Here is a 12,756-nt window from a genome sequence, read left to right on the forward strand (position 1 = left end):
TAAGCGAATTTGGCATGCGTCGCTCACGAGAACGTGCGCCGTGGAGAGTCACTCGGCTTCTCCGATTCGAAAATTGAGGGCGCCGGGCGACTCCACCGTTCCCCTCGCTCTAGAATCAGTCGTCCGCTTACGGTATCCAGCACGATGGACCACGCTCATTCTCGCCGATCTTCCTCGCTAGGAGATCGTCCTTCCGCGTTCTCTTGATTCTTCCGCCTCAAGTGTACAGGGGTTCTTAGATTTGTACTGACAGTACCTTGAGCCTTGCCACCGGATCCCGGTGCGTGAAGATGGCACCTGGTAATGAAACACGAATCTTGTTCGTTCCGTACCGTCCTTCTCCTGCGGCTGAACAACCTTCAGAACGGTCCGAGATCTCGCTGCAGAAGCATGCTGCTCGCGAATATCATAGAAAAGCCAAAGTAGCTCGACTAGCAAAGGCGTACACAGGCAGCAACGCGCAGCCACCTCATCAGCGTAATGCACTTGGCAAGCCTCCTACGCAAGTAACTCGTCTGCTCTCACAAGCCGATGAAAGGGAAGCATGGCGACGCAACGCTCCTTCCCAACGCATACCTGGTACGAACACTTTCCGCATTAGGACAGCTGCAGCAGCGAACTTGCAGTCACCCACAGACGTGGGCGTTGGCAAGGTAGATCCGTTCAACGTCCTCATTCGCCAGAATACACCACAGTATGTCCAGGAGATGCTCGACTATGGTAAGTGACTAGTCCAGAGTCTCATGCCCACCCAAATCTGCGAGTTGCATAGTCCCATCGTATTGGGGCAGGGGCTAATGCTGCTGACAGCGGTCTCGTATCAGTGGCCTGTCTTTTCCTGCTCGATGGCGGCAGGAGCAATCAGTGAGATCAAACATACTGTTCTAGCCAGTGCAATGCGCTCTCAAGCAGCTTTCTACACGATCGTTTTCGCAGGCGCAGCTCACAATGCCTTTGCTCACACCGGCATGGCGATAACAAGGGAGAATAAGATCTTGCGGCTGACTTACAAGACTCATGCGATTAAGGCTTTGAACAACGAAATCTCATCGCTCAAGGGCTACGTCTCGGATGAGCTACTGCTCTGCATGGTAATGCTTGGTGCACACGGATCTGGGGATACCTTAAGCCCCAGACCCAGTCGCACTAATGAGTCGTCGCTGCTCACGGCACAGAACTTCCACTTCTATGGCCATATGCACTGGGAGACAGCACACTGGGACGCGGTGAAGCACATGGTCCAGCAAAGAGGCGGGCTCCACACTGTTCGCTTGGACTACCTCTCCAACATCATTGCTTTGTATGAAGCTAACTCCTGAACGGCCTCCCAATGTGCAATGGACTAACTTTCTGTCAGAATGGATTTGATTGCGGCCCTTAAAAATGTGTCTGCTCCCAGTTATCCTTTACGCGTGTCGACAGCACGATTGATGTGTTTCTGGCCTTACACCAAACGTGAAGCCGTGCGGCCGCTACTGCACAACCTTGGTACAGGTTTCCAAGACCTATCTCCTGTGGTCCTCGACGATCAACTAACTCGCACTGTCGCTACGATATGTGAGATCTCGAAAGGCTATGATCTGTACATGCACAAGGACAAATCGGCACCTGAACTCATTGTCATCATATGGGGAAGGAACTGCCTCATTCACGACCTTCTCTCCCTACCTGACAAGTCTTCCGATCCTCTCAATCCAGATTCCTGCGTTTACGAGGTCTGCAGGCTTGCCACGCTAGCATATATGCTTCTTGTTCTGTTTCCATTTCCCCGTGTTTCAGGAATGCACTACACGCTTGCGCAACGGCTTATGCTCATTCTGAACACTTGTTGGACGTTCGGGCTCCAGCAAGAACATCGGGAGCTCTTTTTGTGGGCAACAATGCTGGGCGGTATTCTCTCGCAAAACACTGCGTTACGAGTCTGGTTTACGGAGGAACTACGACTGCCTGCCCAACAGGCACAGAAGTCGTGGAGTTCGATCAAGCACGTCTGCGCACGGTTTTTGTGGTTTGAGCAAGACTGTGACGCCCCAGGCGAGGAACTCTGGACAGAGGTCTCGCGGACATCCAAGCTTCAACCTATGTTTTTGCCTGGTGGGAACACAGGAGCCTGACTTCAGCAATGATACGAACAAGCGTCATACTTCAACATCATTCCACTACCAATTGACCGCACTACCACGGCACAATCTTCCCATCATACTGATTGGGACCGTCTGTGTTCTCCCACCCTGGAACAAGAATGTTTCGGAACGTCCCATTGTCCTCGGTCGTGCTGTTCCCAATCACATGGAGTGTAGCTTTCGCACCGACACTGACATCCAGGTCGGCATTTTCGGTACCCAGATCAGTTTTGAGCCACTGTCGCAGTTGGGGACATTGGTCAGCAAATTAACCTAGGGCACGCGGCGGAGGAAAGGGAGGTAACTCACACCAGGCGTCACAGCAAACACTGTGAACCCTTCCTCGGCGTACTCCTGCGCCCATTGCACAGTGAGCATATTCAGCGCTGTCTTCGAGATCTTGTACGCTGGGAATGGCGCCCACTTGTATTTGGGTGCATGGTCCATCGAACCTAACGTTGTGGAACTGCAATGCATGAGCATCCATCAGCACCAGACGTCTTGGAACCTGTAGACTGGACAGGTTGGGAGAGGTCGCTCCTGGCCTGGGGGATCACAGCGAAGGTCGACTTACATGTTGACCACTTTTTTGCCAGTGCCTTTCTTCAACAAGGGCAAGAAGGCCGAGGTGGTCTCATGCACAGCTTCGACATTGACTTCGAATGCATAGCGAAGGTTGTCCATTTTCGCGATGCCCTCGAATGCCGGCGGCATGACGCCTGCGTTATTGATCAGGACATCGAGCCCCTTGCCGTTGAGTTGGGCCTCGACTTGTGCGGCGGCTTTGTCTAGGCTCGCGCGGTCGGTGACAACCGTGGATGTCAGGGCGATGACGCGGCCCTTTGAATGGTCGATCAGGGTTTGGAGGGCGCTTGGTGGTGTCGAAGAGCGGATAGCTGCGAAGACAGTTGATACTTGACTCGTGGGAAGGCTGGCGAGTTGAGCGGCTAGCTCGAGGCCGAGACCACGGCCAGCGCCGGTGATCAGGTAGGATGTCATTGTGATCTGCAGATAGCGTTCTTGATACTTGATTGGGACAGAGGCTACTCGAGTATGAGGTACTGTAGAAGTCGTTCCCGATTCGTTCTGACACTTTGCAAGATAAACGGCCTGGAGTGCTAGGACATGCCGGCTCAAGAGTTGTTCTATATCCTGTCTACGTTTATGACTGTTGTATCAGGCGACCTAACTTAATGCTGCTTGAGCTTGACGTTGGACCCATCTGGAAATCTCCGCAGACCCCAATTCCCCTATCTTGCTTATGTGATTGAAACCATGGGGACGGACAGGAACGGACTTTAGATATTGAATCTCCATTGAGCGAGGCCCTGAGTCCCACTACTGGTACAGGCACATGGCATGAGAGGGTCTGAGAGATGTCCCGTGTGGAGACGCTGTATGGAGATGCCCTGGGTGCTTAATAATACATTCAGTCCATTTCGCAACGTGATATCGAGCCTCGTCCGCGCTGGACCGTTCACAGAATTCAGTAGTATGAGATGGTTTGAATTCATATCTTTCTACCTAGAGTGAGACTATGCCTTCCAGCATCGCTACTGAGCTTCGTCCGAGATAGCCCGAACGCCTATGATATTGGTATAGGTTGTGTGGATGCATTGTTCATCCGAAGTTTTGCTAAGGTCTTTTCCCAAATGCGCCAACAGCTTTACAAAACGATGTCGCAACCCAGCAACCGACGTCTATTCCAGGATGCCCCGCCGAGAACGCTGACAAACACTCACACATAGCCATTAACGAAAGTATAGCTTCATCCCAAAGCCCAACTCCAGTGATTGCCGAACAACGAGACACCAGAAGGATTATCATGTCTTCGCCGGCGCACTGACGCTATGCTCGATCTTGGGTCTTTCTGCTGGCACAGCAAACTCCTTAGGAGCCCGCACAGGAGCAGCCGCACCAGCATAGAGCATGAGGTCGGGATTCTGGACTGGAACAGGCATGCGAAGCTCTTGCTTGAAGTCCTTCCAGTCAGCCCGGAGCACGTTCCGCAAACTGATGTTGGCAAAGTGCGTCATGGCAAGCAGATGTTTGGGGCTGGGCGTCTTTCTGCCGATGAAGATCAGGTAGAGGCCAGCTTCTTGCTCAGTGTCGGGCTTCCATCGGGAGTTGAATGTCTCTTTGCCGCCGACAGGCAGACGGCCGAAGATGTGTCGATACACGCGCCGCGTGGCACTAGTAACAAGCGAGTGCATGTTCCACATGGCATCGGGCTCGCTGACAGGTTCGTGACCGAGACCAAGGTACGTGGCGCCATCGGCATTGAGGTAGGCTAAAGACGCAAAGATCAGGAGATCGGATGTTCCTCTGGGCGCGTTCACGCTTTGTATGAATGGGTCGATGTGATATCGGCCTGCGCCTGTGGAATCTGTGCCCATTTTCCGAAGAGCGGCAAAGCCGTTGATGGCGCCTTCTTTCGTCGTCGTGTAGATGAAAGTCATGATGCTGGGCATGGAGAACATGTCGAAGACGGTGATAAAGGCTTGGTTGTCGCGAGTCGTGTTACGATCACCACGCCACTCGTCGTATATTCTTGTTAGCTCCGTTTCAAGGCCGATATCTCGGCCGTTGGCGGGCACATAGACATGAAGCGACAAGCCGCCCTTTGTGGCGTCGAGGAGTTGTCGGCACTGTGCCACTGTTCGCTTGCCGCTCTTCCCCAGAAGAACTTCGTTGGTCGTTGGGTTCAGGACCTTTTCGGTCCCAAACCTCATGACGGGCCAACCGCTGCGCTTGGCGATCTCAAGCATATGTTCACTGGCACCGATGATGGAGATCTTCCAGCGGGCCTTTTTGCAGTACCTTCCGAACTCCTCTAGCACTGATGGCATGGCAGAAGGGGTGCAGAGCGGGTCGCCGGCGAGGACTGCCACCTTATTCAGGAGTTTAAAGTGAATGGCAGCAGTTCGGGTCTTGTTGATCCAGAAGGAGTAGCTCGGATCTCGGACGCTCATGTGAGAGACTGTGCTATACTGCGCAATGAGCTCATTCATAGCTTCCAGTCGCTTGTAGTCTTCCAAGTTGTATAGACTATCTTTGAGGCCGACGTTGACAGATGGATCTTTGGCTTCGATATCCGACATCGATCCCGTGCTGATACTGTTATCGCTGGCATAACCCTCCGAGTTAGAGCTGCCTGTACGTCGATGGACAGGTCTGGGAGGCGACAGCAAATCCATAGTGGGCTTGCTTTTGGCAGCGGTTGGATTTGCTTCGACTGCTGCGGCTGCATGTTCTTGCGCATGGTGATCTTCAAAGGTGGATTCGCGGCTCTCTTTGAACAGCTGCTTGCCCAAAGCCTCATAAAAGGGTACTTCTGGCTTCGTAGGTGCTTTTTGCTTGTTTTCTTTAGCTTTCTTCTCCTTTTTGGGTTTGACAGGAGTGACCTCGGTGACATTGGTCACCTCTTTCTTTTCGAGAGTGTGAACAGGGATTGTCGACTCCGGGTCAATCACTGTCTCCTTCATACTCGTCACTGTCGATTCCTCATGCACCTGCACACCTCTGTCCGATGCTGAGTCGACAGTGACTGTAATCGTCTCCTTTTGCGAGATCATGGTCGTTCCTTGAGGGGCTTCCGCTGGGTCAAGAGCTAGACTAGCCATGTTGTCAAAGTGATTATGAGAATAGTTTGCAGATCGTCAGGATCTCTGGCGGCGGGGCCGGTATAAGAGTCAACGAGACTTGGTCGACAAGACAGACATCGATAAATCGCTTCGTAGCGGCTTGCAAACCACGGGGAATTCGATAAATCCTCATATTAGATATTCCTTGAGGGGCGCAGCTATTGGCATATCCCGGAGGCCTGATTATCGAACAAGACGCTTCATGCACCAAGAACGAGTTCTTAGTGGCTCAAGTTGAGCCAGACCTTGCGTAGACTCTTCAACTCTCATTGTATTCTGCATTGGCTGTGTGCACGGACGTTGTTCTCAAATATAGTGTCCAGTGGGTCTGTGCCGGACCCCAATGTGGATTGCCCATGCGAGTTTGGCGTCTGCCATTATCGGAGAAATAGGTCCATGCGAGCAACATTTTAGAACTTGTGGAAAGTCTGTTTGCTTTTTGGGTACATACAGGGTGAGGTAGGGTGAGAGACTGATCAAGGCGCAGCGCCTTTCAGGTGGTGGCGCTTGGACAACCGAAGCTGACACGAACAGTATTGCCAACATCAAGGATACATCGTAGGTTTGAGTTCGACCAAGGACTGTTTTTGGTGTTTGGACCTTTCTAAGCATGGTAAACCGACTTGCTGAGACGTGTGAAGGGCATGATTCCAGAATCTCAGACATGATCTTTCAGCCAATCGAGAACGTTCCTCTGTGTTTCAGTCTCGCGGTGATCCCCAAAAATGGACCAGGTCAAGGGAGCTTCATGAGGCTCTGCGTTCGCCACCTTGTATGTGACATTCGAATTGTGAGCCTGTTTACTGGATCAGCATGTTGATGCGATTTCTGGTCTGGACCACTGACCTGCAGGTCTTTCACCCATTTCTCGATGCCATCGAGCAGAACTTCATTGGACCCTGCCGTTACGAGAATGTCTTGTACCGGAATATCTTTCCATTCACTTGGCGAGGCCCGAGCGGGCTCATTGTATGGTGAAGGTTCTTGACTACCCACGTACAGGTCGCTCCAACGTTTCTCGGTTTCCGCCTGCAGGTAGTCTTTGTTCCGATTTCGCTCAAAACTGTGTAGAGAGATGTCAAAGCTGACCCATGGCGATAGTAGGACGAGTGCTCTCAGCTTTTCCGTCATTGAAACTCCTGGCAGAGGAGGGGCCAGCTCGGAGGGACGGGCTGCATGTAGCATTGCCGCAACTGCAAGGTTCCCACCAGCTGAATCGCCTCCTACCATAATTTGACCAGGCGGGCGTTTCATAGCTTCAAGGACGTATCGTATTGAGTTGACGGCCTCTTGAAATTGACGGGGATACACCGCTTGCGGCATCAGAGGGTATGCCACAAACAATACGCCCAGAGACACGTTTCGACTAGCCAGTCTCTCGATGATGACGTCCCAGAATAACAGATGCCCGTCATTTCCGCCGAATGCGAAGCCTCCGCCTGTATGCGAATCAGCCAAATTTGCAAACCCAGACATTGATGTGAGTACCGTGGAAGTAGACCATTACATAGTCTGCTTGCGGATCACCCAGCCAGTAGCCCTTAGTGTATTGGGAGATGATGGCGATGTTTGTTGGAATGTGGTGGTTGGAGCACCATTTCTTGTAAGCTGAAATGAAAGAAGGGTCGACCCATCTGGAGACCTTGTCAGTGATTACTCTTTGTCTTTCGAAACATGTCATACTGTGCCTGCGTCAAGCTCATCCGCTGCGAAAACTATTCAAACATGATCAGTCGTTGGAGATGGAGAGAAGCACTGGGCCCGAATATATACCTGCCGGACTACCGCATGAACCAGATGATGATAATATGTGTCCGCCCGTGAGCCTGGACGCAGTGGCCATTCTATGAGAGCGCGCGATGCAGCCCAACCTGGATCTTGTCAACCGGGTCCATCACGAGGAAGAGGTAGGTCTGTGGAGATTAACCTATTGATAAGAAAGCTGGAACAAGGTCGAGTTTCTCAGTCCAAGAGAGCGTCGGAGGAAGCTCCGGTGACATGACTAGGCTTGAATCTTGAGAGCTGAGGACTGGGACTGAGGCCATCCTCACACGAGTGCACAAAAGAAAGGACGATTGCCAAGAGGTCTATACTTGTGCTAAATCATGCTGTCCGCAAGACTGCAGGTTGCGCGTCACGGGAGGTAGATTTGAGTGTTTGGGTTATTGAATAGAGCCATGGCCGATAATATTCGGTAGAATGAGTGTCGATGGCAGGGCACGGACCTTGTCCAAGTAGATATACCGATATTGGTGGTCCAGCCTTCGAGATGGCTCAGCCGAGGTGGGAGTTTCCACACGATTCATGGAACGGATGGCAACATTCAATTTCTCCGCAGCCACGTCTAGCTGAGTGGCTTGGAGTGTATGCGTAACACGGCTGCGAAGCGGTTGCAGCAGCTTAACTAATCTGTGAATTGCCAATAATAGACTTACCATTTAGCCACAATATCAGGAGATTCTCAAAGAGGTGACTCGATGATTGAAAAAGATATGAAGATACAGTTGATTAATTGTGTTGGAAGGATACGTTCTCAGGCGCGAAGACAGATTGTTTTGGCGCAGGAAGCTACTGGCTAAAAGAGGCATGGTCTCATCTGCGCCGCTTCACGTGATCTATCACACGTGATCCTGTCCACGTGACATCTTCGGCAGTTTGCAGGCCTTCCTTCACCCGGAGGTCGAGGTTCGACACTGTAGTGATTTTTCAGAGAATAATACCACAGAATAGATCGAGAAGGCAATTACTACCCTTTTCATGGTCAATACGTGAATATAAGAGTAAAATAATATTACTTCATTTTACGACCTGTGGGAGAGCCTTGGCACCAAAAGCCAGCGAGTTCAAGTTGACCATTAATTATTTCCCCGCCTCGTGCTCGACCCTCCGCCTGATCAGTTCCGCCTTTTCAAGTGCAAATTCTCGACCACTTTTTCGATCTTTCGTTCTGGCCTCACTCAACACCATCATCAATCACATCACGTCCATTTTATTCCACCATCCCTCCAATCACCATTCGTATCATTCTACCACTTTCGGCCGTCTCGAACACATCTCGATAATCAGGGAGGCCTACAATATTCATGACTCGATCATGAGATACTGAACGCGATCTCTTCATGTCATCGACGGCGTCTTTCTAATCCTGACTCATCCAAATTCCTCCAACACCCTCACACTCACCGATCTACCTCTCAGTCACGTGCTTGGCAATGCCTATGCATAGTATGCTCACAGACAGCCTACCACATCATATTCAGACTCCTTGAACCTCATTTACCACTTGAACCTTATATACCAAGAGACACATAACTCAAAATGTCCCTCAAACCGCCTCCACCAAAACCTCGTGCCGGTCAACACCGGAAATCGGCCTATCGTGGACCTCGTATCGATGGCCTGGGCAGTCCAGCGCCTCCTTCTCTACGACAGCCATCACCAAGCTTTACACGTGCATCAACCCCTCGTCGCACTGGTCCGAAGTCCTTGAAATGTTCTAATCCCCACTGCCCGAACCCAAACATCGTGGAGAGTGAACAAGGTCTCATTTGCGACACCTGTGGTGCTGTCGCCCAAGAAGAGTCTGGCCTTGTCAGCGAGCAAGGTTTCGGCGAGACCGAATCAGGTCGCATTACGGCTCTCGGTGCCCATGTTGGTGAACATCAAACTCATCAGCGAACTTATGCCCCTGGCGGTGGTTTGTTGGGGCATGCTGGTCGCGAACCCACCGTCAACCGAGACAGATCCGAAGCCCACGCCAAAACTGTCATGCAGTCGTACCAGACGCTTCTGGGTGTTAGGTTGACCGAGGTGGATGCTGGCATGCAGATCTTCCGACTGGCATGGGCCAACTCCTTTGTGCAGGGCAGGACTATCGATAGCGTTGCAGTGGTCTGTCTGTACCTCGCGTGTCGCCGCAAGCATGAACAGATCAACAAGGAACGCCGACCAATGTACAGCCTCATGTTGATAGACTTCGCCGAGAAGCTAAACATCGATGTCTTCGCCTTGGGCAAAATGTACACAGATCTGGTTCGCAAGTTATACCTTCAGCCTGACGGAAGTGTTCAGGCCGATGTCAGCGGAGACCTGATGGCCATGGGACCTGAAGTGCTCGTGAGCCGGTTCGTTGACCAACTCGAATTCGACAAAGTGCACCGTGATAAGATCAAAATGGATGCCATCAGAATTGTCCAGCGAATGAAGCGAGACTGGATGTCGACAGGACGAAGACCTGCAGGAGTTTGTGGCGCAGCCATCATCTTAGCCGCCAGAATGAACAATTATCGTCGTACCACAAGAGAGGTTGTTCTCACCGCCAAAGTCACCGAAATCACCATCAACAAACGTCTAGAAGAGTTCCAGGAAACGGCCAGCAGCCAGCTCTCGGTCAGCCAATTCAGAAACAACGAACTACTTGATTCTTTGGTGCCAGCCGACCCGCCTTCGTACCAGCGTGGGCTTAACCCAAAACCGAAGAAGAAGAGAGGTCGTCCGAGGAAGAACCCGCTCCCAGAGACAGCTGATGAGATCGAGGGTGACGGAACGACTCCTGGGCCACAGCAAACAGGAAATACAGATGATGGTCAACCTCCAGCAAAGCGTGCTCGCCTCGACCAAGATGCCGATCGCGAGGGAGATGGCCGCCGCGATCTGGAAGGCTTCAGAATTCCTGCCATCCCACAGCGACAGACGCCCATTGACCCGGCTTTGACATCAGTTAGCGTGGCTGCGACATCCTCTTCGGACGGAGACGCCACCAAAACACGAGGCTCTGGTAGGCCACCTGGTGCTCGAAATTGGCAAGCACCACCAGTCCTGAATGCCGAAATTGCCATTGAAAACGAGCTAGAGCAGGACGTATTGGCAGCATTCCAAGACAATCCGGAGCTAGATCCGACCGGCGCATACGCTGCTGATTTACAAGAACAATATGCCAATGCTGGAGCCCTACCGACACAGCCCATCGAGGACATACCGCTGCCCGACCTCAACCCTCTGGGACCAACAGCTCTCGGTAACAGCAAGGACAAAACGCCCGGCCCGCCTGTGGACACGAACCAAGGAAACCTCGGCCATGTGTCTCTATCGCCGACGCTCAAGCCCAACGAGTTTGACGACGACGAGGATGTATCGAGCTGCCTCCTCAGCGAGGATGAAGCTCGCATCAAAGAGCGAGTCTGGGTAAGCATGAACGCCGACTGGCTGCGTCATGATCACGCAAAGCGCATCAAGCAGGAGCTCAAGGAGGCGGACATGCGCGCGCGTGGTCTCGACCCGGCAAAGGAAGCGCTCAAGGCGAGCATAGCCAAGACCAAGCGCAAAGACGGCACCAAGAAGCCCGGCAGGAGAGGCGACGTGAGCTATCTGAACGAGCGGGAAAAGGTCGGTGCTGAAGGAGGTGCAGAGGGAGATGACGGAGAGTTCAGTCGCGCCGACCGCGAACGTAGTGCCGCCGAGTCGGTACGGAAGATGTTCCAGACCCGCGGCGTGTTTTCCCGACGGATTAATTACGATGTGGTTGATTCCATCTATGGCATCGACAGTGCCGACAGCGCAGATTCACGCAGCGTCAGTCGCAGTCAGAGTGTGGCCAGCGAGGTTCCGGGACAGGACGCTAGGGAAGGCAGTGTCGCAAGGTCCGTCACGGAGACCGTCCTTGGCGCAGAAGCGATATTCCGCGGTAATGGTGGGAGATCTGCCGGTCGAGAACGTAGCAAGGCTTCTTTCGCTGCCGAGCGGCGAGAGAGAAAGAAGAAAGAGCAGCAGTTGCGGGAGAGTCAAGACCGGGAACGAGAGCGGAGCGCGTCGGCCTCCCAGAGTCGAAGCCCCAGTGCTCCTGCTGCCGAGGGTCGTGCGAGGGAGCAACGAGAGTCGACTGTGCCCAGTCCCGAGCCTGAAGCAGTACCAGAAGGGCAGTCCAAGTCTGGAGCACAGCAGCAACCAACTCCTCCGCCGACCCAGAGCCAAGATACACCCCAGGTTTCCTCATCAGGTCCTCCTCCCATACGCGTTTCGGCTACAATTCCAAAAGTCTCCTCCTCAGCCCGGCCTCAAATCCAGCAGTCTACACCGTCAAGTCAAGGTACGGCAGGCCCAACTCAAGAAACCACACCAGGTGGTGACGCTGATAATGAAGACGACAACAATGGGGACGACGACGATCAGGATGAAGCTGAGAACGATGATGAAGAAGACGATTACGTCCGAGAAGATGTAGACCTTGACGCTGCGTTTGCCGGCGAAGAGTATGAAGATGATGAGTACTAGATGCACGTCCTCTCACAGTGACGATTTCTGCAAGTGGAAGTGGATATCGATGTGGACATATGAGCGCGATTCTGTGCCACTGTGTTTCAGGCGCGGTTGGGGTCGCCCTGAATGACAGCCGGATGGCAACTGGGGTCGGGCTTGTGGAAGACATGAAGACATGAAAACATTTTGACAGCTGATGAGATGAGCTGTGCTATGATATTATTCCATAGTGGCTCGATGACAGGTAGTGCAAGTTGATGCAAATGAAGCTTCTTTGAGAGTTCTCGGATGTTGCTGGTGACGTTCGTTCTCATAAGACCTTGACTGCCATAGTCATGTTCCGCGATCTGAGCCTGTGGTTATGACTGCTTGGACGACCGGGCTGAAAGGGCTTGTAGTCCTTCTCTCATCCCACATCAGGCATCATTCTTCTGTGCAGAACTTCAGCATGCAAGGCAACCGGGTAAGTTCCCGATGCTCGCAGCCCGTCCCATCAAGTCGCGGCATAGCATGTCCAACGTACCTTGTCCAGCGGACGATGCAGCACAGTAGTGAGCTCGCGTAACAGTTCGCATCTCGATGCTCTTCCAGAGGAATGTCTTCGCCTTCCTGATGGAAGCCCGGCTGGGGGTTGCCTTCTCCTGCTGATGATCAATGTGATACACCATACACCATGCATATCGATCTGCTGCTAGTTTTCGACACGGCGCCACACCGTATAGTCAGAGGTATGC

At 52.5% G+C, this 12,756-nt stretch overlaps 5 protein-coding genes across 5 annotated transcripts; 2 read left to right on the forward strand and 3 right to left on the reverse strand.

The window, feature by feature from the left end:
* The first annotated feature begins 64 nt into the window (after positions 1–64).
* On the forward strand, positions 65–2,404 carry EDD37DRAFT_75126 (uncharacterized protein). Its single transcript, XM_062820237.1, has 3 exons — positions 65–720; positions 811–1,300; positions 1,358–2,404. The coding sequence occupies exons 1-3, from the start codon at positions 291–293 to the stop codon at positions 2,112–2,114; spliced, it is 1,677 nt and encodes a 558-aa protein (XP_062675801.1). The 5' UTR covers positions 65–290; the 3' UTR covers positions 2,115–2,404.
* EDD37DRAFT_645647 (short-chain dehydrogenase-like protein) lies at positions 2,176–3,122 on the reverse strand (the record flags this gene model as incomplete). The annotated part of the gene is made up of 3 exons (XM_062817652.1): positions 2,176–2,361; positions 2,433–2,589; positions 2,698–3,122. The coding sequence occupies 3 exons, from the start codon at positions 3,120–3,122 to the stop codon at positions 2,176–2,178; spliced, it is 768 nt and encodes a 255-aa protein (XP_062675802.1).
* A 669-nt stretch (positions 3,123–3,791) lies between these two features.
* EDD37DRAFT_75118 (uncharacterized protein) lies at positions 3,792–6,124 on the reverse strand. The gene has a single exon (XM_062820235.1). The coding sequence runs from the start codon at positions 5,744–5,746 to the stop codon at positions 3,947–3,949; it is 1,800 nt and encodes a 599-aa protein (XP_062675803.1). The 5' UTR covers positions 5,747–6,124; the 3' UTR covers positions 3,792–3,946.
* Positions 6,125–6,425: 301 nt separating this feature from the next.
* EDD37DRAFT_645649 (Alpha/Beta hydrolase protein) lies at positions 6,426–7,448 on the reverse strand (the record flags this gene model as incomplete). The annotated part of the gene is made up of 3 exons (XM_062817653.1): positions 6,426–6,563; positions 6,614–7,206; positions 7,256–7,448. The coding sequence occupies 3 exons, from the start codon at positions 7,446–7,448 to the stop codon at positions 6,426–6,428; spliced, it is 924 nt and encodes a 307-aa protein (XP_062675804.1).
* A 1,531-nt stretch (positions 7,449–8,979) lies between these two features.
* EDD37DRAFT_75202 (transcription initiation factor) lies at positions 8,980–12,251 on the forward strand. Its single transcript, XM_062820239.1, has one exon. The coding sequence runs from the start codon at positions 9,086–9,088 to the stop codon at positions 12,035–12,037; it is 2,952 nt and encodes a 983-aa protein (XP_062675805.1). The 5' UTR covers positions 8,980–9,085; the 3' UTR covers positions 12,038–12,251.
* The last annotated feature ends 505 nt before the right edge of the window (positions 12,252–12,756 follow it).

This window comes from Exophiala viscosa (assembly GCF_022695815.1).
Source record: "Exophiala viscosa unplaced genomic scaffold EDD37scaffold_1, whole genome shotgun sequence".
NCBI classification, from domain to species: domain Eukaryota; kingdom Fungi; phylum Ascomycota; class Eurotiomycetes; order Chaetothyriales; family Herpotrichiellaceae; genus Exophiala; species Exophiala viscosa.